Genomic DNA, 26141 nt, shown 5'->3' on the forward strand with positions numbered 1-26141 from the left:
AGGTCTGGTCTAGATGTTGATATCAACCCAAGGGGAGAGGAGATGCTTGTTTATAAAATCTCATGGGAAGCACTTTTAGTAAATCTTCATTGAAGCAAAAATTATTAGGTGTGAATTTAAAAATAGTGCTAAACAACTATTTTTCCCGTTTTTTTTTTAATAACAAGAAAAGAAAAACCAGTGAACACTTTACATTGTAGAATCCAAAAACCGAAGGTTCATTTCTTTACTGTCAATTAAATACTAGGAAGTACACTGTACCAAATAGATTGGATTGTTACTGTAGAGGTTGCACTGTTACTAATTGTTACTATAGAAAGCTATAAAAGTTTTATTTTCAAGTATTTTATTGAGGCACATTTTTTTAGAAAGGAGGGCCCAAGTTCTTGGTTAAGGAGGAAATTAGAATTTAATAAAATACTGACAAGCAGAACTGAAAGCTAAAAATACAAGATAACCTTAATCAAGTCCAAGTCTGGGCGCCTGGGTGGCTCAGTGGGTTGGGCCGCTGCCTTCGGCTCAGGTCATGATCTTGGGGTCCTGGGATCGAGTCCCGCGTCGGGCTCTCTGCTCTGCAGGGAGCCTGCTTCCTCCTCTCTCTCTCTCTGCCTGTCTCTCTGGCTACTTGTGATCTCTCTCTGTCAAATAAATAAATAAAATCTTTAAAAAAAAAAAAATCAAGTCCAAGTCTAAGAGAATCCTTGCAAAGAATAAGAACGAAGTGAAAAATGATAAGATAGTGGCCAAGCACCAAACTCTGGTGACAGTATTTATTGTCATAGTTCAGTTCTTTATTCCTGTAAGAAACAGGGCAGTGACATCATGTATAAATAAGGACAGGGGTATCGGTTGATAGAACCTGTGACTCTTGGTCTCAGGGTCGTGAGTTCAAGCCCGAAGGTAGCAGAGTTTAAAAGAAGGTAGACTGCTTTTACGTGGGAAGCGTTGAGTTGCACTGATTTGGAGTCAAGTGTAAATAACTGGCCTTGGTTCTCTGATTGACCAGGTCTCAACTTCACATACTAGTGACTAGTGTCTGAGCTAGCCTTAGTCTCTGACAGCCTCTCTCCCCCCACCAAGTGGTTCTAACAGGTCTGGCACCCTGGATTTCCCATCTGCTTCATCTATCACCACTTAGTATTGGCTTCTGCCACCATTTATTTTGTTTTGTTTCTCCATTCCTGCTCCCAAGTCCCAAACACTTTTGGGAAGATAAAAATGCACCACTACACATATTTTGGACCTTGAGTGCTGTTCTTCAGTGGTGTACTTCGCATTCTTTTACTGAACTCCAGCTCCTTTCCACACATTCTAGCTTTTATTTTTGAACCTCCAGAGCTATATAGTGGTTGTAGAAAAAATATTCACTGAACGAGTAAAAGTCCTTTGATTCTCCCTACCCCCCAGCAAGTAAGTCTCAAGTTTAACAACCTTAACTTTAAAAATGTCATTAGGTGGAATGCCTGGGTGGCTCATTAGGTTGGGTGTCTGCCTTCCACTTGGGTCCTGGAATCGGGTCCCACATCAGGCTCCTTGCTTGGGGGGCCTGCTTTTTCCCTCTGCTCCTCCGCCTATTTGTGCTTTCTTTCTGACAAATGGATAAATTCTTTTAAAAAAGAAAAAAAATGTCATTAGGCATATTCTCCAGTTCTAGCTTTCCACTTTATGGTGACATGCCTCTTAAAACTTTGCTTTCTATAGTTAATGATAGATAACTCCATCCATCCTATCCAGAAGACCTCCCCATTCCACTGGCTCTGGTTTCTAACTTTCAGTTTCTTGATCCTTGCTCAAGTATTTTTCTTATCTTCATTCTTCAGTCGGGACTAAAGAACACAAAAACTTAGCCTTGGATCCTATCTGCTTTCCACTACTTTATTGAGATTCCACAAAGAGTAGCTTATAGTTACATGTGCCTTCCAAATGCCTCTAGTCTCAAATGTTTGTATGACCATTCCACTGATGACTGGTGAGGACCTAAAGTAGACGCTGTGACCTTGTGAGAGGTTCAACCCTAGCTTTAAGGGTCCACCATGGACATTTGCTGTTTGGTGTCTAGGATATTACTTTTGCCCTGGTCTTAACTCTGTGTCTCTCCTAGTGTCTTTGCTGGCTCTTCCTCAGCAAATCCTGGGTATTTGCATTTATTTTAATTAGAAAATTTTTAAATTTTTTCTTTTTTTCTTTTTTTTTTTTTTTAAAGATTTTATTTATTTATTTGAGAGAGAGAGTGTGAGAGAGAGCATGAGCGAGGAGAAGGTCAGAGAGCGAAGCAGACTCCCCATGGAGCTGGGAGCCTGATGTGGGACTCGATCCCGGGACTCCAGGATCACGCCCTGAGCTGAAGGCAGTCGTCCAACCAACTGCGCCACCCAGGCGTCCCTTAAATTTTTTCTTTTAAGATTTATTTATGCCTGGGTGCCTGGGTGGCTCAGACGGTTACATAACTGACTAATGATTTTGGCTCAGGTCATGATCTCAGGGTCCTGAGATCAATCCTGCTCTAGAGTCCAGATTCCAATTTCTGCTTGAGATTTTGCTTTGAGACTCCCTCTGCTTCTCCCCACCCTTTCTCAAATAAATAAATAAAATCTTCAAAAAAAAATCTATTCAAGTAATCTCTACACCCAACATGGGCCTCAAACCCATGACCTGGAGATCAAGAGAGTCACCTGCTCCACAGATGCCCCAAAGGTGTTTGAATTTCTACGAAGAGAAGACATAGCAAAAACTGGTGGAAAAGTTATCTGTAGTGCAGTGACTTAAAGTCACTGGTTGCTTTTTTTTATCACCTTTGTTTACTTTTTGCAGGAATGTGTTCTGACATAGTTGTATTTATACATATACATACATCTTGTGTCTTTTTAACTTAATAAGAATGTTACAACCTTCATAATTTTAATAACATTCTTTGAAGTGAATGAATAATTTATTGTAGGATGTTCAGCTTTCCAATATTTGTTATAAATACTTTATGAATATCTTTGCACAAATATTTTGTATTGAGATTGTGTCTAGAAATAGTTTACCAGAAGTTTTAAGACTCTGCTCCCGTTACCAGGTTGTATTCAAAGAGATTGAGTCAGTTCACAAATAGATGGGATTTAGCTATGCGTGTTTGACAAATGTATTTAACTGTTTCATGTGCTAGACACTTCGCAGCACTTGTAATATAGAAGTGAACAAATAGGAAAAAAAAAATCTTACCCCTGTGAAATTTAAGGAGGGAAGGGGAAATGAGCACTTTAAAAAATATCTTCACAGTGGGCTGTCAACATTTCTATTTCCCCAACTTATCTTTTCCCTGTTAATGGAAAAAACTACTGATGTTCTTAAATATGAAGCATGTAAAACCTGTTTAAATCTGTTCATGTACTGGGTTAGGAGAGGAGGGAAGGACTGGGGACTGGTGCTGCAGGAATATGAGAGGCTGGCTCTCTTGGGGGAGGGATTTAAAAGAAAAAGATCATTTGGCCAGATGCTATCCATCATTGATTTCATTGTCAGTTTTCTGTTACCTGTGAATTTGAACATTTCTCCATTCTTCAGCTTTGGTTTTACATGATTGTATTAATTGTTTACTTTTAGCTTTCTGATGAGTGTACTGTAAACCGCAATTTGGACGGAAAGCTGGCAGGTGCGGAAATTAAGTGATCGTTAAGTGTAATTCACTGTGTACCAGTTACTCTGGTTTGGGGATTTCAAAAATAAGACACACATGCTCTCTGGAAGCGTATCATCTAAGATCTCAAACCTGGAGCCTAAGAATCCTGGGCTATGCTTGTTTCAAATGCAGTTTCTCAGGTTCCTGCCCCCCGCCATAAGTTTTGATTCATTGGGTAGGATGTGAAGAGCACAGGTATTGGTAATTTTAATCAGTCCTCATGACTGTCGTGCAGCTGATTTGCAGTGATAAACATTACAAATAGGTAGTAATAGATAAGTGTTAGATTTAAGATGTCATCACCTGTAGGCCGGAAGAAGCAACGCGGGGCCTAGGTGACGTAGAAACTTTGGTCCTCAGCTCCTGAGCAGTCTCGAATCCCAGGCGATTTCAAACTCAACGCTAGCACTCTGGGCAAGTTCGTCTAGGTCCCGGGGCCGCTCGAGCGCAGCGTTTGCCCCTCAATCTGCGCGCGCCACCGGAAGCTCCACCCTCTTTACCAAGGTCCAGCCCCCTACGCCAGTGTGTCCCGCCCCTCCCCCGGCCGACCGCCAACGACGCCAGAGCCGGAAATGACGACATCAGCGAAGCTTTTTGGGCGGGGCCTGGGCCGGGCAGCTTTAGAGGCCGCGATTTCACATCGGAAACAAAACAGCGGCTGCTCGGGAAGGAGGTTTCCCTGCGAGCGGCGGGTGGCGGCGGCAAGGGAAGAGTAGGTGCGTAATGGGGAGTTGGGGGAGAGGGGAAGGCGTCCCTCACTCGGTGTGTACACGGGCGGTCGCGGGTAGGGCCCGGCCCTTTGTCGCCGCCCGGGCCGCGCAGCTGGTGTTCTCGAGGATGAGGAGCGGGGCGCGGCCGGGCGGACACGGAGGAACCCCGTGTGGGGAACGAGCAGGGGCGGCCCGTTTCTCCGGCTCCGGGCGCAGCGCGCGATCAGGTTAAAGAGCGATTCCTCTCCGGAGGCTGGGTCCGGAAGTGCTGGTTTCCCGAAGACGTTTCAGGACGCAGGTGCCGGGGGCCGGGACTGACTGTCTTGACTGGAGTGGAGCAGGAGAAAGAGGAAGCGCCTTGCCCTGGGTCTGGTTGAGCAACTGGTGAAACTCCGCGCCTCATGCCCTGAGTGTGTCCTTGTCCGAGGAAGTGAGTGGCGCTCAGGGCTGAGTCCCTTATGTCTTATGTTCGAGGCGGAGAACAGGGTCTGATGCTTTTGCCTTGGTTGGGACTGTCGCGAGGCATGATGTTCAGTGCTTTGCATGTGTCTTAGATATTTGCGTTTTCTTCCCGCTCAGGTTCTTTTCAAATAAATAATCTTCTATTGTAGGAGACTAATAAATTTAAAAGCATTTGCTGCCTGCTTTGGACAAGCTGGATATAGTATTCGGGGTTTACTCTGGGAGATAAGAATAGGGTGCAAAAACTGTGGTATGTATAATGACAATATGACAGAGCAGACTGTAAAGCTCGCAACATTTTTTTGACGTTTGAGGCAGGTAGAGATCACACCTGGTCAGGGAATCTTATTGGAATTATCTTTTACGGTGGAAAGGTTTTCACCCCTGGCGTGGAAGTGGATAGGGCATCGTAATCAGAAGAGGTATTACAAACAGGGACCCTCTGAATCACAAGTGTCCAGTGACCCACTCTGAACATTAACTATTATGAAGGAAAATAAAACAGGAAAGTAGATTGGAGCTAGTTGCATTTGACTAATTTCAGTCACCTGCAAAAGCCTATTTTACTTCTTAATTCATTTGCAGAGTTCAGCCAACTTAAGGTTCCTCCCTGCGCCATCTAATAAACGCTTAACTACAAGAAAAGGATCCTACTTAGTGTATGGATTCCTTCCCGCCCCATCTCCCCTCCTCCCAGTAGGTAACAGAAGTGGCATCTATCCTCTGGTTTTCCATTCTGTTCCTGGTCCTTGGGTAGACAGTTCCCACAATTCTGGGTATACTTTCTACTGAATGGATGTGATTTATTGCTGAATTTTAAGTTAATGGCTGCAACTAGTCGTAGACTGCTGCATGAGTTTCCATGTCCGGGGAACCGGAGGAGTGAAGTTGATCTCTGAAAACCACCCTAGCAGGAAAATATAGCATTTTTCTGTTGCCATAGCATATGTGGTCCTCTTCTCTCAGATGCAGGCTCTCTCTGCTCCTGCTTTCCCACAAATACTGCATATCATAGGCGAGCCTTTTTACAACATATTCTGAAAAACCTTTAAAAAAACCTCTAATCCGGGGCGCCTGGGTGGCTCAGTGGGTTAAGCCGCTGCCTTCGGCTCAGGTCATGATCTCAGGGTCATGGGATCGAGTCCCACATCGGGCTCTCTGCTCAGCGGGGGGCCTGCTTCCCTTCCCCTCTCTCTGCCTGCCTCTCTGCCTACTAGTGATCTCTCTCTGTCATATAAATAAAATCCTTAAAAAAAAAAAACTCTAATCCTACTTCTCCTTCATGTGATAGATGTTAGGCAGATACGGAAGGTGTGTTAAGAGTGGGGCTGTTGTGCTCAGAACTTTAGGCGCATTAATCTGATAGTGGGAACTAGAATGGATGAGAGAATTGAGGTGACTTTTACATAATGCAGGTGAAATAAGATGAGAGTTTGATCTTTGGTGATGACAGAGGCTTAGGAGAAAAAAAACAAGGTACCTGGGTGGCTCAGTTGGTTAAGTGTCTGCCTTCGGCTCAGGTCATGATCCCGGGACCTGGGATTGAGCCCTGTAGCCAGGCTCCCTGCTTAGTGGGGAGTCTGCTTTTCCCTCTTCCTAAGCTCCCCAACCCCTGCTCATGCTCTCGCCCCCCCCCCACAATAAATAAATAAATAAATAAAATCTTAATAAAAACAGGAAAACCAGGAACAGGACATGGCAGCTAATTGAAAAGCAAGGGCTAAACTGTAGAGTTAGCTGGAAGTCTTTAAGTTTGAGGAATGGTAGAGATGATTGTAGAAATAAGGAAGTTCAGAAGCAAAGAACTAAGTCTAGAGAGGAAGATGAGGAAGTGGTTTGGGGGTATCACTTTTGAATTGCCAGCATGCGAAGCTGTCTCATGGACGGGCCTGGAACTGTAAATAAGTAATTTAAATAGACTTACTAGTTGACGTTGGAGCACTGGAGGAGATGCCTACTGAAAGGAAGGAAATAAAGAGGCCCAGGCAGACCACTTACAGTGAAGGAGTGGGAGAAGGGTGAGAGGGGCTGGCTAAGGAGAATTAGTGAGGGAAGAAAACCTCTGTAGTGCAGTGTCAAAGGCTCAGGAAGGAAGGGAAGCTTTGGGAAGGAAAAGACTGTCAGGGATTTTTAGTATCTGGTGGGTATAGCTGAAAGAGTTGACGATTTAGAGCAGCATTGTCTGGTAGAAACTGTGTGAGTGGGCCACCTGGATGGCTCAGTCGGTTAAGCATCTGCCTTGGGCCCAGGCCATGATCTCAGGGTCCTGGGATCAAGCTCTGCATTAGGCTCCCCCTGCTCAACGAGAAGTCTGCTTCTCCATCTATTCCCCCCTCCCTCGGTTCATGCTTGCTTTCTCTCTCTCAGAAATAAATAAAGTCTTAAAAAAAAACAAAAAATAGAACTGTGTGAGCTACAAATGTTAATTTAAAACTTTTTCATAAACAAGTTTTATAAAGGTAGGAAATAGATAAAATTAATTTGAATAATATAATTTATGTAACCCAGTACGTATAAAATATTTTTAAATTTATTAATTAATTTATTTATTTTGAGAGAGCAAGAGTGAAAGCGCCGGGGCAAGGGGAGGAGCAGAGGAAGAAGGATATGCAGACTCCTCGCTAAGTGGGGAGCCCAGCTGTGGGGCACGATCTCACAATCCTGAGATCATGACAGCTGAAATCAGGAGTTCAGGGCTCGATTGACTGAGCCACCCAGGCACCCTACATCTAAACTATTTCTTTTACTTTTTTTTTTTTTTTGGTAAGATTTTATTTATTTGAGAGAGAAAGAGCACAGAGAGAGAGAGTGAGATAGAGAAGCAGACTTTCCGCTGAGCAGGGAGCCCAATGTGGGACTCCATCCCAGGACCCTGGGATCATGACCTGAGCCAAAGCTAGGTACTTAACACCCAGGCACTCCCATCTAAAATATTTTCATTTCAACATGTAATTAATATAAATATATACTTGTCTGACTCCTCCTCTAGATAGTAAGCTTCTTAAGTAAACAAAAGTATTACCTGCTATTAGCATCCCCAGCACCTATCACAATGTCTGGTTTTGTAGAAAAAAACCAGTAAGTGTGGGTTTTTTAAAGTGTGTTAATACTTGTTTTTTATAGTGCCTTGTACAGTTCCTTAAACTGATCTAAAGCACACAAATGGCAAGCATTGCTGAGTATAACCAATGATTTATAAATTAATTAGGTGTGAGTAGTCATGTTTTCTTTAAAGATTAGTTGTATTCGATCCATTTCCACAGCGAATTTGAGACAAACTGGGAGTGATCATACTTTTCATGTAGGCTTATTGAAAGTAAAGGTTTCTTGGGGTGCTTGGGTGGCCCAGTGGCTTAAAGCCTCTGCCTTCGGCTCAGGTCATGATCCCAGGGTCCTGGGATGGAGCCCCACATCAGGCTCTCTGCTCGGAAGGGAGCCTGCTTCCTCCTCTCTCTCTGCCTGCCTCTCTGCCTACTTGCTATCTCTGACTGTCAAATAAATAAGTAAAATCCTAAAAAAAAAAAGTAAAGGTTTCTTGGGGAAAGATTCTTTATAATTACTACAAATATTGATAGTATAAGACCATAGTCTCATATTTATAATCATGAAGTCCAAAAGCAGCTGAAAAAACTGAAAGGCTTTTTGTAATTCATTTGACAGAAAACTCTAACCTGAACCTATTATTGCAATTTAAGATTATTTATATGTTTCACTGTATACTTATTAATGTGTTTGATTTTGTAGTTCTATCTATGACCTTGAGAGGGCATTTTAACCTTTTATTTATTTATTTATTTATTTTAAAAAGATTTTATTTATTTATTTCACAGACAGATCACAAGTAGGCAGAGAGGTAGGGCATTTTAAAACATAGTATTTATACCTTTATAAAATCTGAAAAAATTAGGAATTCTAAAAACACTTAGTCCTGAGGATTTCAGATAAAGAATTCTGGATTTGTACGTCTTTCTTCATTTTCATTGCATCCTCTGAGCTCATGTAACCATTATTATTTTAAAACAGTTATAGTAATTCCAGGTAGCCTACCTCCCCCAAACCCAGTGCCTTAAAGAGTGTTTGTTCTGACTCGGGGCTTTGCTTCAAGGTAGAGGACTGTGGATCAGCTAGGACAGTTCTGTTTTGTATCTTTTATTCTGGGGCCCAGGCTGAAGGGGCAGTGACTACCCATGGTAAGCTCTTCTCAAGGTGACAGCTGAACTAACAGAAGTTAAGTCCAACTGTAAAAGCATAGTTCAGGGGGCACCTGGGTGGCTCAGTGGGTTGAGGCCTCTGTCTTTAGCTCAGGTCATGATCCCAGGGTCTTGGGATTGAGCCCCGAATCGGGCTCTCTACTCTGCGGGAAGCCTGCTTCTCTTCCTTTCTCTCTCTCTGCCGGCCTCTCTGCCTACTTGTGATCTCTGTCTGTCAAATAAATAATTAAAATCTTAAAAAAAAAAAAAAAAGTTTTAAGAAGCACAGTTCAGGTGTCTGGGTGTGCTACATCTGCTAAGATCCCTTGGACCAAAGCAAGTCAGGTGATTGTGCCGAAAGGCATGGGTGGCGAGTAGACTGCATCCACCTTGAAGCCAAAGCAAGTCTCAGAGCCAAGCCCAACATCACTGGAGTGGAGAAATATATTTCTCCCTCAGGGATGCCTGGGGAGGGAGTGAATATTTGCTGAATAATAGTCTAATCTACCACAGATGGCTCACAGAAGTAGAGTGGGATGGCAGAAAGAAAAAAAATCACCAAATAGATGGATCACTATCCTTGCTCTTTTTAGAGTCTGCCACCTTCACAGAGCCTCTTGTAGGACTGGGGAACTTACTTGCTCCCTAGTCTCTTGAAATTCAGAGTCTTTCCAGCATATATTCTGGAAGTTGTAAGTTAATTTCAAATTATTTTTATTTAACTAACTATGAATGCAGTTTGGGGATTGGTTACATTTATTATTGGATGTGAGCTTTTGAAAACTCAAATAGAGGCTCTCCCAGCCCATTCGTGCAGTCAGAACTTAGACTGTTCCTGCAGGAAGAAGCTGTCAAGGTAACACTAAGGCTGATTAAATCAACTTTCATGGAAAAAGACTAAATCACAAGTTCATTTGAAACCTAAGAAACTTAGCATCACAATACAAAGATACTTAAACATACTTTTCATGGTTTTCTTGTTTTCTTTTTAATTTTTATCTGTTTGTCAGAGAGAGTAGGCACGCTTGAGCACAAGGTGGGGGGAGGGAGTGGTAGGCAGAGGGAGAGCTTTGCTCCTTTGATACTTTTTGAAGTGCTGATGGATAGGTTTTTCGTAGATTAAGACTTAAATTCAGCACATCGAAGCCTTGAGATTATTCATACTCTCCTGGGTTTTTTGTTTGTTTGTTTGTTTTCAGTTTCTTTGTGTATAATAGAAATTGTAGTTGCCCATCAGAGAAGGATTTCTCTTTCCTTTTATCTGATTTAGCAAGTGTCTTGACAAAAAGGAAATGGATGGCAGTGAATTCAAGGGTTATGCCCTGTCAGTCTCAGAAAATCTTTAGCAGGTGGCCAGAGAGAGAAAACAGCCAACTCTGGTTCTTTCCCTCCCCCCTTTGCAGTCCAGGTCACAAGATTCTCACTTCCCAGCAGCTATCTTTTTTTTTGTTTTCAGGGCAAGAATGCTAAGAATGTTATAAAATCAACGAGTGTCTTTTGCCTTGCCGTGCTGCCTGGACACACAGCCTTCCGGCCTCCTTCATGCAGTCATCAATTGTTTTCAGCTGTTACTGGACCAGAATCAAATCGGGCTTTGCCTGTGCCTTTCTTTGTACCAACAGTGTTTGTTTGTTCCAGGCCTGACTGAAGACCTAGCCCCTGTTACTTGCCTCTGCTTCCTACTAAGCTCCATGTAAAGAGCAGCTCTTCCTCCCTGGAGGGGAAGGAAAGGATCACCCTGTAGTGTTATGATCTTCAAAGGGTTAGTGGACGAGCTTTCCCTAATAGAACTGGAAGAGACGTGGGCTGGGCATCAGAACACCTGGGTTCTGGAACAGATGTCATTTGCCTCATAGTCAAGCGCTGCCAGATTCGGTCACCTTTCCTGACCCTCAGTTTTCACATGTAAATACAGATGTGCCTTTGAAAATGCTCTCAGGATATGCTAAAGTGACCACGGTATTACTGATTTCTTCCAAAATTTGAGAAAACTTCAGTTTGATAACCAGTTTGTGTGGTTTCTTGTGATAGCTGAACAGATCCTGTAAACATAAGGCCTAATAATGGAAACCAAATTAAAATGACCAGATTCTCATTACAACTTATTTTTTTAAATAAATACTAGTCGGGGAGCCTGGGTGGCTCAGTCGCAGGGTTAAGCATCTGCCCTCAACTCAGGTCAGGATTCCAGGGTCCTGGGATCAAGCCCTGTTCAGCGGGAAGCCTGCTTTTCCCTCTGCCCCTGCCTGCTGCTCCCCCTACTTGTTCTCTCTCTCTCCATCAAATAGATAAATAAAATCCTATAAATAAATAAATACTAGGACTATATATTGGGAATGCTTTTGACACTTCAGTTTTTAATTTATAGTTAGACCAGTCATTGAAGTTTAAGATCTCATTTACTACTTTTTCAAAGATGTTTACTTCTAAGCAGCAATTTTAGTAGTAGTAAAAATCTTCTCGCTCTCTGTCTGTATGTACTTTTTTTCCCCTCCCAGCTCAATATAACTTAATGTTCACTGTAAACTCCTAAAGAGCAGGGATGGTTTTACACAGAGGCAACATAGAATATTATGTGAGGCTTTACTCTTTGCTCCTTTGCTCACTGGATGTGACCTTGGGCAAGCGAGTAGCTTCTATGTGCCACATTGTTTTCATATGTAAAGTGGGTGAAGTGAATATAATTAGTTATATAGAATATAATTAGGTAATATATAGAATATATATTCTATATAGGTAATATATAGAATATAATTAGGTAAATCCTCTCAGTGTCTGTCTCTGAGTTTTGATATAAATAGACATCCAGTAAACTCCTCCTTAGTCAATGGACAGTCACTTTTCTTCTATTTTATCTGTAACTGTAATATACTGTATTTACTTTTTTTTTCTTTATTTACTTTTTATTTTTGCTTGCATGGCCCTTTCTTGCTTCCTTTGCTTGTTTCAGTTGGCTAACACTATCTTATTTGTTATTTTGTTTCTAAGGGATCAAATGCAAATATTAATGACAGATTTCTAAGGGTTTTTCTGTAATAGAGGTGTAATTCAAATGATACGGTATAGTCTTCAGGGCAGCCAGTAGGAGGAACCAAGTGCAGCTTTTTCTGTTTGCCATCCTATGGCATTTCTGGGTTAGCTGCAGTAGTAGGTACTGTACTAAATATTTTTATGGTAAAGAAGGAATAATATATCCTCTGTTTGCTATCCGTTAATGCTACATCAATATCAAAACTTCAATTAGATAATCAACTTTTAAAAATCTTAGAAGCATAAGGGCGCCTGGGTGGCTTGGGTTGAAGCCTCTGCTTTCGGCTCATGTCATGGTCCCGGGGTCCTGGGATCGAGCCCCACATCGGGCTCTCTGCTCAGCGGGGAGCCTGCTTCCTCTTGTCTCTCTGCCTGCGTCTCTGCCTGCTTGTGATCTCTGTCTGTCAAGTAAATAAATAAAATCTTAAAAAATTAAATTAAATTAAATTAAAAATCTTAGAAGCATAAATAAAATGTTTTTAAAAGCGGGGGCGGGGAGGGCACCTAGGTGGCTCAGTTGTTAAGCATCTGCCTTCCAGCTCAGGGAGCCCTGCATCAGGCTCCCTGCTCTACAGGAAGCCTGCTTCTCCCTCCCACTCCCCCTGCTTGTGTTCCCTCACTTGCTGTGTCTCTCTCTGTCAAATAAAGAAATCTTAAAAAAAAAAAAAAAAATTAGAAGCACAAGTCAGAACATTTACTCTCACTCAGTACTATTGTACTTAGAAAATATATTTGTTCTATTGGCGTTCCACCTGTCTTTTGGATAAGGTAATATACATGCTGCCAAGACTCAATATTATTCATTTTAAAAGTTAGGACTAGGGAAGCCTGCGTGTTGGTTAAGTGTCGCCTTCAGTTCAGGTCATGATCCCAGGGAACTGGGATCGAGTCCTGTGTCCGGCTTCTTGGTCAGTTGGAAGACTGCTTCTCTCTCTGCGTGCCGCTCCCCCAGCTTGTGCTCAGTCTCTCTGTCTCTCTCGCTCTGACATATAAAGAAATAAAATCTTAAGAGAAAAAAAAGTTAGGACCAATGGTATGAATAACTGTAAATAGAGGTTTATGTCTACAGAAATCTCTGAGTATAAAATTGAAGTATATAGCAAGGTACGTATCGTGGGGGTACAGCTCAGTGCATCTTCACAGACTGAAATCCCTGTGTAACTAGCACTCAGATTGAGAAACAGAACATTACCAGTACCCCCCAAAGCTTCCCACATCCCCCTTTGAGCAAATAACCACCATAAAAGTAAGTGTTCTCTATTTGTATTTTTAATTCACTTTATTTTATTTTTTAAAAGATTTTATTTATTTATTTGACAGAAATCACAAGTAGGCAGAGAGGCAGGCAGAGAGAGAGGAAGGGAAGCAGGCCCCCCGCCGAGCAGAGAGCCCAGTGTGGGACTCCATCCCAGGATCCTGAGATCACGACCTGAGCCGAAGGCAGCGGCTTAACCCACTGAGCCACCCAGGCACCCCTAATTCACTTTATTTTAAAACAAACTTACATTAATTGTGTCTTCGTTAGTATTAATTTGCAATCCCTGATCCATGTCAGTTAATCGTGGGCTGAAGCTGGAAGGGAAGAGAAAGGTTGGCATGGTGTATAAAACTGGGGGATAGAAGGGAAGCATACCTTGATTAAAAATTCGTCATGGTTTAAGTGATCTAGATACATGTGTAATTAAGAGTTAATTTGAACTCAGTACTAGAGAAAAAGTTACTTTCCTTGTTTGTTTTTTAACCTGCTTTCTGTGTTTTTGATGAAAAAAATCACTAGAATATAAAAACAGTATTTAGAGGATCAAGGATCCTGAAGTTGAAAGTGTGTACATGGTGATGTTTTAGTCACTATGAATGAGAATACTGCTTAGATACACGAACAGATTTCTTTCTGTATTTCTGAAAACTTTCTGTGGAAAGGAAAATTGAATGGAACTAGAGGGTATTATGCTAAGTGACATAAGTCAGTCACAGAAAGACAAATACCATATGATTTCACTAATGTGTAGAATTTAAGAAACAAAACAGATAAACATAGGGGAAGGGAAGGAAAGATAAAATAAGATGAAAATTGAGGGAGGCAAACCATAAAAGACTCTGAACTCTGGGAAACAAACAAGATTATTGGAAGAGAGGTGGGGGTTGGAGGGAAAGGGTAATTGGGTGATGGGCATTAAGGAGGACACTTGATGTAATGAGTACTAGGTGTTGTATGCAACTGATGAATCACTAAATTCTACCTCTAAAACGAATTTAAAAATAAGAAAAGCAAAGTTGAAATCATAAAGAATTGGGTGATGGAAATTAAGGCAGACAGCAAATGGGAATGTGTGTCGTTCCCCCCGCCCCCATCTCCCAACCCACCAGGAGAGCGAACTCTGGGAGAGCAAATGATGTGTGGAAATAAGGCTGTGCCAGGATGCAAGGGAGGGACCTAAGGCTCGGAGTTAGGAGTCTGTGATTTTTGTCCTGGTCTGCCCAGTTGTGTGATTTTAAGCAAGTCAGTGAACTTAGGTTCTCTTCTGCTTTTATAAAACAGGTTATGTTACCTGTTCACCTGGGCTTGGGCATTCTGGTAAGGATAAAATGAGATGACAAAATTTTGCCAAAGTAAAAGCACTACACAATTTTATGGAGATAGAAAGCTTAGGTTGAATTAGTCAGCATAGAAAAAGGAATGTTGATGAGAACATTCTTTAATATCATTTAGCTCCGTTTGCTCTAAATCTGAAATCATTAGATATTTTTTGATTAAAAGTATTTGGTTTCTCAAGTAGATCTGTTGATTACCAAAGCGATATCTTGAGCTAACAAAAGTTTGTCACTTGAAATTGATGGCAGATGTATACATTTCTGGCTTACAAATTAAAATACAGAAAGATTCTAAGTACTTGATTGGTGTGAATAGATTTACTCTGGGTGACCTGGTAAAATCCTATTTCAGACGTAATCCGGAAGCCCACAAGTGACAGCCTTCGAGGTCCTTAGAAAGCTTGGCCTGGAGAAGAACACATGAAAGAAAGGTTTGTTTTTGTTGAATGCAATTTACAAAAGTGTTTAAAAATGAAAGTATAATTGTAATGCACAAAGGATTATTTTCTTTTTCCCTTTTCAGAACCCTAAGAGGCTTTGTTTTCTGTGAAAAAGTATTTCTATACAGTTGCTCCAATGACAGAGTTACCTGCACCCTTGTCCTACTTCCAGAATGCACAGATGTCCGAGGACAACCACCCGAGCAATACTGTACGTAGCCAGGTACAGTGTCAGCCTCTGAAATTGCCCTTGCCAGACTATGGATTTAGTGACCACCTTCCCTCATGTCCAAGAGAGGCTGAGGGGGCTGAGCAGACTTTCTCTACTTTTCCGAGTTTCCCTATTTGCTGAACTTAAAGTGATGGTAAAGCATTGTACCATTTAGTGCTGGGGACACGAGGCTGTGTGAGACATGGGTGTTGATACAGTTCCTCCCTGCCTCGGATATTGCCTCCTCCATTAAAGCCTTCAGCTTCCCCAGCTGTTTATTCTTTCACCTGTATTGCTCTTACTCTACCATGGGTTGAGGACATTTTATTTGCTTTTATTTTTTCAGTGCCTTTCATGGTTCTTACTTTTTCAGTGCCTATCGTGGTTCCTGACACAATGCCCAGTACGTGCTCACTGACGGAATGCACGTGATGAGTGCAAGGCTAAGTGTAGAAATCCTAAGAGAGTTCAAGGGAGAGAGTCAAGAAAGGGGTGTAGGGGCGCCTGGGTGACTCAGTGGGTTAAAGCCTCTGCCTTTGGCTCAGGTCGTGAGTCCAGGGTCCTGGGATCGAGCCCTGCATCGGGCTCTCTGCTCAGTAGGGAGTCTGCTTCCCCCTCTCTCTCTCTGCCTGCCTCTCTGCCTACTTGTGATCTCTCCGTCAAATAAGTAAATAAAATCTTAAAAAAAGGGGGTGGTGTAACCAGTGGCATGGGACACAGACATCAAATCAACCTGCAACTCTGACAGCTAGTCATTTACAGATTGAATTTAGACCCCACAAATGGCCTGTGAGATGGCTGGCAAATGGGTAGGATTTTTAGAGGTCGATCTGGAATTGGGGAAAACAACAAGGCCAACTATAAACTATGCAGGCTGCGAGGGGTCAGGTTGGGTGGAGTGGGGTCACCCTTCCCTTTATGAGAACCAGTGAGCAGAACCAGTGGTGGAAGGAAACCGGTTCTGGGTCAATAAAAAAAGAATTGTCTCACAATTTACCATACAGCTGCAAGGGTGTGGTGTAGTGTTATCTTGTCACTAAAAGCAGTCACAGAAGCTGGAAGACTGCCAACCAGATCTGCAAAGGATTAGTCTGGTTAGTCTGTGGAATGAGCAGTGAGCTAGAGCAGCAACTGGATAGCCTGGAAGTTCCCTTCAGACTCATATTTAGGATTCCAGTCAAGGGTCAACATGTGAGGAAGAGACTTCACAAAGTAGACTTTGATGGATGGGTAAGATTAGAATAGAGCAACCCGGGTGTCCTCACTGGTGGAAGAAATCCCACTAGTGCAGGGAGAATTTTCCTAAAATATAAATAGACAGGGAGGCAGTATCCAGAGCTATGTCATCAGAGGCAGATCACACTGTACTGCCAAAACATTTTTAATCAAGTGAAATCAAGATAAAATGATTCTGGGGGAAGCCCTGAAAGGGAACCCAAGCTGTCAAGGGTAGTGTGTAGCCTGAGGGGTGTGTGGGGGAAGGGAGAGCAGAGGAGCTGCTGCTTTCTTGGTTCCTGGGGGACAGTGGGTTTTACAAAGACTGGTTTTTGTTTGCAACAGTTGCTGCTTTTGCTCCTTTTTGCTATTTCCTAGGAATAGCTTTTTGAGAAGTTAGGATGAGGCCAGATCATGAAGTTTTTGGTAGTTTGGATACTACAGACTTTATAATCATCTTTAAACTGTTACTTGAGAGAGGGAAAGTGGGGACAGCCCCAACTTAGTCTCTGGGTACCCCTTCCTTAGCTGGAGCAGCTCCTGTTTTATCTATTATCTTGTGGATTCATTTGAACAAAAGATTCCACAACTAACATATTTTGGGAAAAAACAAACAAACAAACAAAAAAAACCAAAAAACCAGGTATATGTCACTTATGTGTCCCAAACCTTTCACAGGAGTCTCATCTCAGCATAAAATCTGGTCTGAGGTCTAATTTTTTTTTTTTGAGGATTTTATTTATTTATTTGACAGAGAGAGATCATAAGTAGACAGAGAGAGAGGAGAAAGCAGGCTTCCTGCTGAGCAGAGAGTGGGATGCAGATCATGACCCTGGGATCATGACCCAAGCCAAAGGCAGAGGCTTTAACCCAGTGAGCCACCCAGACGTGCCTGAGGTCTTATTTTAACCTCCCCATCCTGTGCCCACGTATCTTATCTTCTCTCTTATCTTATCTCTCAGCACCCTCGCTCTCCCTGACTGCTTCCTCAGTCCGGTCTCTGGGTCCTGGATTATTCTCCCAATCTTCTCAGATGTCTCCCTTACTGGATTTATTTAGGTCACCTCGGAGTCACCTTATCAGTGAGGCCTTGCCTTCCTCAGCCGCCCTTCCCTGCCACCCCTTACACCCTGTCTCTGCTTTCCTTGTGTAGCACTTACCTAGTATTTCTAGCTTGCTGTCTGCTGCCTTCTTGTGTTTGCCTGCCTCCCTCTGCCGTGTAAACCTGAATCCCCAGCTCCACGAGCACTGCTTGGTACGTAGTGAGCTCTCCGTTATTAATGCAGTGTTACTTATATCCCTCACCTTCAGGTTTTGTGGGGCTTTCATGGTAATTTTTTGGATTGCCTTTCTTTTCTTTTTTTTTTTTTTTTTAACGCCTTAGTGACTAACATATTAAAATAAAGGGTGCTCTGGGGGAGGTACAGTTGACACAGGATTTTTATTGATAATTACATGTACTTAGGTAATATTTTAGTAAGTCTTAGTGCTAATGTTCTCAGTGGTACCTTCCAGATCTCTTAGGGCACCACTGCTCAGAATATCATGCCTGATTTATTTAATTTTAACCCTTCCATTTGATAATGTGACATTAAATAAATTTATCTTTTATTTATCTTCTCAAAAATATCTTCTACAGGGGCGCCTGAGTGGCTCCAACAGTTAAGAGTCTGCCTTTGACTTGGGTCGTGATCCAGGGTCCTGGGATCAAGCCCTGTATCAGGCCTCCTGCTTACTGAGGAGTCTGCTTCTCCCTCTCCCTCTGACCCTTCCCACCCCAACTCATGTTCTCTCTTGAACGCTCTGCTCGCTCTCTCAAACTTAAAAAAGGAAAAAAAAAAGTCTTCTACAACTTAAAAGATCTTCTGTATACATTCTAATACTTTCCAGTTACCATTGGATAGGTATTAGTCCTGTTTTATTTTGATTTATTTATTTATGGAGCACCCGGGGGGCTAAGTTGCTTAAGCATCTGCCTTCGGCTCAGGTCATGACCCCAGGGTCCTGGGATTGAGCCTCTGAGCCCCACGTCAGGCTCCCTGCTCAGTGGAGAGTCCGCTTCTCCCTCTCTCTGGCTCTTCTCCAGCTTGTGCATGCTCACACGCTCGTGCTCGCTCTCACTTCTCTCTCTCAAATATATAAATAAAATACTAAGAAAGAGAGATCTGTTTACTTGGGGGGGGGGTGGAGAGAGAGCAGAGGACAGGGCGGAGAAAGAGAGAATCCTCAAGCAGGCTAGCTGCCGAGCCTGAGCACAGAGGCTGAGGCAGGGCTTAATCCCGGGACCCTGAGATCATAACCTGAGCTGAAATCGAGAGTCAGGCACTTAACCAACTGAGCCAGCCAGGTGCCCTATTCCCCTTTGATAGTTTAAATGCTTGTCCAGGATCACATAGAAAGTTAAATGACAGACCTGGAACATACAACTGTACTTTCTCATGTCAGACTTCCTCCAGTGTTCTTTCTGTTCTCCCAACCATCTCTTACCCCAGAAAAATGTTAGAAAACTGAAAGGAGATACTGGATGAAAAAAATTCTGGGGAAAGAAAGCACTAAGTGTATATTCATTTTGTACCAGCGTACTTAAAAAAAGAAAGAAACCCAAAGAAAAAGGAAAAGAATCTCATTGTTAGCTTTTATGGCTATAAAGAAGCCATTGTGTATATGCTTCAATGTTAGGAAAAAATGGGGGTAAGTCCAAATTTAAATTGAATGTAGATGCCTGTTTTTGTGGATTAATTGAAAGCAGCTCTTTTATTTCTCCTCTTGGATCCTGGATTTGTTAAATGCAAGCACATGAAGACAAGCCTCTGCAGGCATAAAAAAGCCTTATGGGGCTTATTTCTTCTTCATTTGCACAGTGGCTAGTTAAGAGGAATCCAGGAAATTGAGAGATAGAGAAAGTTGCAATCTTTCCACACTACTCAGGAAAGGAAACTAGCATCTTGATTGTCTTCAGTATGTTGGACTCTCTGCAAGGTACTGTTAGAAACCTTAGTTCTAGGGCCTTGCATTCTGGGGACATTCACCATAAGCGAGCAGATTTTCCTTTGGTCGTCCCCTTCGTTGAATTAAAGTGCTATTAAGGTCTAATAAGGTGCATCTCTATATGAATATATCCTCTAGAGTATACAAATAGGCTATTTTACATTAAATATTACAAAAAGAAATGAGCATTCACTTAAAAATATTTCTGAAACTGGAAAAAAAGTAACTTTCCTACAGAATTTATTCAAGTATCAGTGTCAAGAAATGGATTTACTCTTCCTTTCCTCTACTCAGTATCTTCCTCCAAGGTCAGGAGCATCCCTAATCTTGAATTTCTTTTATGAGGCAGTCCTTTGAGTTTGGGAAAGATATATGAGGATAACCAGATACTGAAAACTGTTCAACACCAATGAATTGGCATTTAGGGGCTATGGCTGAGTGATGTGCAAATCGATCCCTCACAGGAAAGAACTAACTTGGATCCACTTGTACTTTGAAACAGCTGTGTGTAGTTTCAGTACTTCATTTTTCTCATCTGTAAAATTAAGATAGTTTACTACATAGATTCTCTTTCAGGAGTTTTGTTGTGACCAGGAGTTAAGAGTTGCCAACTGTCCTGGTATGCCCGAGACTGACAGGTCCCTGGAACACAAGACTTTCAGTTTAAAACTGGGACAGTCCTGGGCGCCTGGGTGGCTCAGTGAGTTAAAGCCTCTGCCTTCAGCTCAGGTCACGAGTCCAGGGTCCAGTGAGCCCCGCATCGGGCTCTCTGCTCAGCGGGGAGCCTGCTTTCCCTTCTCTCTCTGCCTGCCTCTCTGCCTACTTGTGATCTCTCTCTCTGTCAAATAAATAAATAAAATGTTAAAACAGGGACAGTCCTAAGAAAATAGGATCAGGTTGATTACCCTATCAGAAGCATAATGAAATCATTTTGGATCTGATTAATCCAGTCTAACTCAATTAATTAGATGACTCTGTTGTGTAACTTCAAGCATTATTGCAGTGATATAGTGTTAGTGTTCACGCAGATAAAACATTTTTCTCTTCCCAGAAGTGAAATGTTGCCCATGGCTTCATTCTTCTATCCTTAGCAGATAGACGTGATAGGCTGCCTTAGCCCAGAAAAGATGTTTTCCTTTTGTAAGCTCTTATTAAGGGTAATCCTATTCACAGTAAAGGGAGTTGAAGTTTCATGAGATTAGAGAGCTGAAAAATAGTGGTTTTTTTAAAACTTAGAAGTCTAAATTTTTAAATTTAAAAAATTTTAAACTTTTTATTGTGAAATATTTTAAGGATATAGAGAAAGTATGACAAGTAATATAATAAACACCCATGTACCTACCACCCAACTTTATTAAACTTTAACATCTTGTCTTTTTTGCTGTGTATGTTTTATTTTTGAAGATTATTTTCACTAAACTTTTTCTGTTTCTGTTATATATTGATCTACAGAAACAAAATCTGAACCAAATAAAACAAAATTTTGCAAATTATTTTGAACGGATGGTCTAGTTCTGTAACAAAAAGAAATTACAGATAAAATTGAAGCACCTCTCCCACATTCACCTTCTTTTCCCTGAATAGTAGTTACTATCCTGAATTTAGTATTTACCATACTATATTTATGAACATAAATGATATTTAATATATCACTTTGCGTGTTTTGAAAGTATATAAAGTATATGTATTTGTGTGTGAAAGTTGTAGAAGAAAATTTACCACATTTTTGAAATGTGTAGGTACATGTTACAGAAAAAATGTCTTTGGAATTGATATATTGATAGATGCATATAGCTTTAGTTTTTTTGTTTTTTCTTTATTTTGTGTATATATAAAAATGTATTTTTTTGTTTATAGGTATTTAGTAGTTTCCAGTTTTTCACAGTAACCAACAGTGTTTCAATGACATTCTAATTTATTAAACCTGCATGTGTGTGAGTTTCTCAGTGATAATTGCTGCCATTGGGTATATAGATCTTAAACTACATTACAGATTGCCAGTATGCTTTCCAAAGTGGTTGTATATCAAGAACGTACAGCAGTTTTCATTTCTTTACATCTTGGCTAGTTCTTGGTATTGTCTGACTTAGTGTGTATTAGTTGGATGGGTTTGAAATGATTCCTCATGTTATTTTACTTTATTATCTTTTAAAGATTTTACTTGTTTAATTTGATAGAGACACAGTGAGAGAGGGAATACAAGCAGGGGGTGCGTGGGGGAGAGGGAGAAGCAGGATTTCTGTGAGCGGGACTCAATTCCAGGACCCGGGGATCATGACCTGAGCCAAAGGCAGACACTTAACGACTGAGCCACCCAGGAGCCCCCTCGCCCTGCCCCACCATGTTATTTTAATTGTATTTCCCTAATTTCTAATAAGGTTGGTGGAGCTTTTTTCCTTATGCTTATTGCCCATTTGCATTTCCTTTTTTTTTTTTTTTAAAGATTTTATTTATTTATTTGACAGAGAGAGATCACAAGTAGGCAGAGAGGCAGGCAGAGAGAGAGAGGAGGAAGCAGGCTCCCTGCTGAGCAGAGAGCCCGACACAGGGCTCGATCCCAGGACCCTGGGATCATGACCTGAGCCGAAGGCAGCGGCTTAACCCACTGAGCCACCCAGGCACCCCTGCATTTCCTTTTCTGTGAATTGCCTGTTTATGTTCTTTGCCCATTTCTCTTTTGTCCTTTTTTTTTTTCTTTTCTTTTTTGGTTGTCTTTTTCTTACTGATTTTTTTGAAACATATATTTTGGTGGGGAGGAGGGATGCTAATCTCATGTTGGCTTTATACTTCTGAAATATTTTCTCCAGTTTTGCAGCTTCAGTTTGTTTATGGTGCATAGTTGAAATGTTTTAAATTGATGAATTAGTCTTTCCTTTTAAAAGTGAAATTTATTTGTATTTTTTCAATTAGAAATAGTTTAAGAGGGGCACCTGGTGGCTCAGTTGGTTAAGTGTCTGCCTTAGGCTTAGGTCATGATCCCGGCCCGGGGCTCTTTCACTGCCTGCCACTCCCCCAACTTGTGTTCTTTCTCTCTCTCTCAAATAAATAACATTTAAAAAAAGAAATAGTATGAGAAAAATTTGCAGTGTAGATTATAAGTCCTGAATATGATAAAAGCTTTTCCATCTCTTATAAAGGAAGACTGAACTAAACTAGCATAGGGAACACTGCAGTGTTGTCCAACTAGTTGAGCTGTTCTGTTCATTGTCTTACATCTGCATCAGAAAAATAAAAATAGAATACTGGTGATGTTGGTGATTTTTCCCTTTTATTTTTCTGGATGTTCTCTAATATATTTATCTCATAATTTTAAAAGAAATCTTTGTATTTTTAAATTTTTATTTTTTTAAAATTTACTTATTTTAGAGAGAGCAAGCTGGGGGGAAGGGCAGAGGATTTTTTTTTTTTCTTTTAAAGATTTATTTATATTAGAGGAACAGCTTGATGGGAGGAGGGGGCAAAGGCAGAGTGAGAATCTCAAGCAGTCTCCCTGCTGAGTGCAGAACCTTGATCCCACAATCCTGAGATCACAACCTGAGCTAAAACCAAGAGTCGGATGCATAACCAACTATGTCATCCAAGCACCCCTTAAAAGATAACTTTTATTTTATTTTACTTTTAAGATTTTATTTATTTAACAGAGAGAGACACAGCGAGAGAGGCAACACAAGCAGGGGGAGTGGGAGAGGGAGAAGCAGGCTTCCCGCTAAGCCATTCTCCAGCTTAAGACTGAAATGTTTACAATGCATTTTAGAATATTTTCCTCAACAATAATAAAAGTTTTTGGATTTAACCTTTAAACTTTGATTATCTGCAAAACCAACCCATATAAAACATCTTAATTGCTACTGATAACAGATGCTTATTGACCCCATCTAGTCTGTAAAGTCCCTAAAAGCAGAACTTTGTTCATGTTTCTGCCTTTGGAGTTTATTGATCACCCAGTATCTCTAAACCAGTTCCCTACAAGTCTCCCAGGTTTTTCTCACATTAGCAAGAACACTTTTAAGTTTTGTATCTGCGAATAAAAATCTGAGGTGAGTCTTATTAGCTCACCTTTTGTGTGAAAGGCTTCTCTGGGCTTCGTGGTCTCTGCACACACTTCCCTTAGCCATCTTACATCTCGGCTGTTGCTGCCATGTTACGTCTGCGCTGCTGTCACCTTGTGGGGCAGAGCTCCAGTTTTATGTAGAACGGCTCAAACAGTATTTCAGTATGTCACAAGAACTAAGCCGAGTCTTCATTCTGTTCTTTTTCCCTCAACAAATTGTCTCTGCTTCCTTAGAGATGGCATTCAGTCAAAACTTTTACTTCTTTCCATTAGTTTACTCATCACCTCACGTGGAAGCTAGCATGGACTTCATGTTTGGTTTTGCTGTTAGTTGGCTATGTCTGTAGGGACTGGAGTCTAGAAGGTAAACTAATGACAACTATTTCTGACAAAGGCCACAAAGCTTACAAGTTGTGAAATAGTTGAAGTTCTTGGTTTCCTAAATGTATTGTGTAGGTTGGGGGGCACCTGGGTGGCTCAGTGGGTTAAGCCTCTGCCTTTGGCTCAGGTCATGATCCCACTGTCCTGGGATCGAGCCCCACATCAGGCTCCCAGGCTCTCTGCTCAGCAGGGAGTGTGCTTCTCCCCTCTCTCTGCCTGCCTCTCTGCCTACTTGTGATCTCTGTCTGTCAAATAAATAAATAAAATCTTTAAAAAAAAAAAAAAGGTTAAAATGTATTGTGTAGGTTGGTTATTAAAGTAGCTCTAACAAGAACATTGTCTGGGCCTTTTTCTGTGGTTTGTGATCCATCATAATCCTTAGGTTTACTTTTACTGTACCTATTAAAATAATTTGTATGGTTTTATTTTGATTTTGGTGCAAAATTTTAATTGGTAAAGCTCTCTTTCCTTGACCAGTCACTATTCTTTGCCAGAAGTCAGCCTCCATGTCAGCTGAGATGATAGGGATATACTAAAACTAGAGGAAATTAAAAATACAAACTTCAGAAGAGTAAAAATTCATGTTTTGATTTGATGTGGACTTGCATCTTTAACCAACTGAGCCACCCAGGCGTCCCTGGACTTGCATCTTTAATGAGGATTAGCACACACCTTAGTTTCCTAAGAAACCTGTGGATTTCTTTATTAAGTAAGTCTAAGGTTTGCTTATATTGTCTATTAACCCTTTTTAAATGTGTACTAGAGCAATGATTTTTTTAAACCTTTGTGTACATTGGAATCCCCTGGAAGAACTGTTAATAAAAATTCTCTGGCCCCCCGAACCCAAAGTTACTGATTCTGTAAGTCTGAGATGAGATCACAGAATTTGCATTTCTGACCCATTCCCAGATCTTGTTGGTACTTTTGGTTTACGGTTTAGGAACTAATTTATTAGGTGAAGAAATAAAGGGAGGGGTGCCTGGGTGGCTCAGTGGGTTAAGCCTCTGCCTTCGGCTCAGGTCATGATCTCAGGGTCCTGGGATCGAGCCCTGTGTCGGGCTCTCTGCTCAGCAGGGAACCTGCTTCCCCCTGTCTCTCTGCCTCTCTGCCTACTTGTGGTCTCTGTCTGTCAAATAAATAAATAAAATCTTTAAAAAAAAAAAAGAAAGAAAGAAAGGGAGAGTGATATCAGAGAAAAATAATTAGATTAAAAAATAGGATATTCAGTATTTTTATTCATATTAGTTTATCCTGACCCAAATTTTCTAGACTTTAAAGAAAGAAATTGTCAACAGCCTTTTTCATTTACAGTAGAAAAAAAAATCAGTTATTTTTACTAAAAAAGAAGCCTTAAAGTAGTAATCCACTGAGAGATCAATAAGGATTCTCTATATAAAGCGGTTGCTGAAGAACACTTATACAAGTCTGCTACCTTCAACGGCTAAATTTACATTAAAGTATGTAAACCCAAGTTTAGTCTTGGGTTGGCTGGGTAGCTCAGTGGGCTAATATGCCTCTGACTCTTGATCCCAGCTCAGGTCTTGATCTCAGGGTCATGAGTTTGAGCCCTGCACTGGGCTTCATGCTTGTGCATGGAGCCCACTTTAAAAAAAAAAAAAAGAAAAGTATGTAAAAAAGGCATGTTTAGTCTTTACAAACTAAGATTATCCGCATTCTCTTTTTTTTTTTAATTCAAAACATTAAATGGAAAGAACTTTATTAAGTTGTTAGCAAATCATAGACTGGCAGAACTAACTTTGTTTTCTAAATGATGATGGGTCACTTTTTTTTGAGTGTGAGAAATTCTATAAAATTAAGCAGCAGACAGACCTATAAGCTATTTAGTGTTTAAGTACTTGGGACCTTGAGAAAATAAAAGAAAGGAGTGATCTAAATTTAAACTGAACCGGGCCCAATAAGCCTTTGGCAGTGTTGTTATAGTGTATAGTAATGACTAGTAATGAATTTTCCCAGTTATGTCAAAATGAAGTAAGGAGAAAGAAAACTTAGTCTTGATGACCTCCAGAGGAACGTGCTTCCTTCTGCATGAGAGTAGTCAGAGATCTTTGCTACAGATCTTAAGAGTTTGTTAAAAACAAAACAAAACCAAACAAAAAAAAAACCTCTAGATTCAAGCCTAACACAACAGCCCCATAAATATTAAATGTTATCTTTAACCAGTTACGTCAACTGTTCATGGAAATGAC

At 41.1% G+C, this 26141-nt stretch overlaps 1 protein-coding gene across 4 annotated transcripts in view; it reads left to right on the forward strand.

The window, feature by feature from the left end:
* Positions 1–4250: 4250 nt before the first annotated feature.
* The window catches only part of PSEN1 (presenilin 1), a 75383-nt gene continuing 53492 nt past the window's right edge, over positions 4251–26141 (forward strand). Inside the window, exons 1-3 of one of the 4 annotated variants that reach the window (XM_044231158.1) lie at positions 4251–4380; positions 15001–15079; positions 15172–15311. In XM_044231158.1, coding sequence (XP_044087093.1) covers positions 15225–15311 — 87 coding nt within the window. In that variant the 5' untranslated portion in view covers positions 4251–4380; positions 15001–15079; positions 15172–15224. Of the gene's footprint in view, positions 4381–4714; positions 4805–10482; positions 10789–15000; positions 15080–15171; positions 15312–26141 lie in introns of those variants that run through there. The other 3 variants (XM_044231161.1, XM_044231160.1, XM_044231159.1) reach the window with 3 other exon arrangements.

This window comes from Neovison vison, chromosome 13 (assembly GCF_020171115.1).
Source record: "Neovison vison isolate M4711 chromosome 13, ASM_NN_V1, whole genome shotgun sequence".
In the NCBI taxonomy this organism is placed as follows: Eukaryota; Metazoa; Chordata; class Mammalia; order Carnivora; family Mustelidae; genus Neogale; species Neogale vison.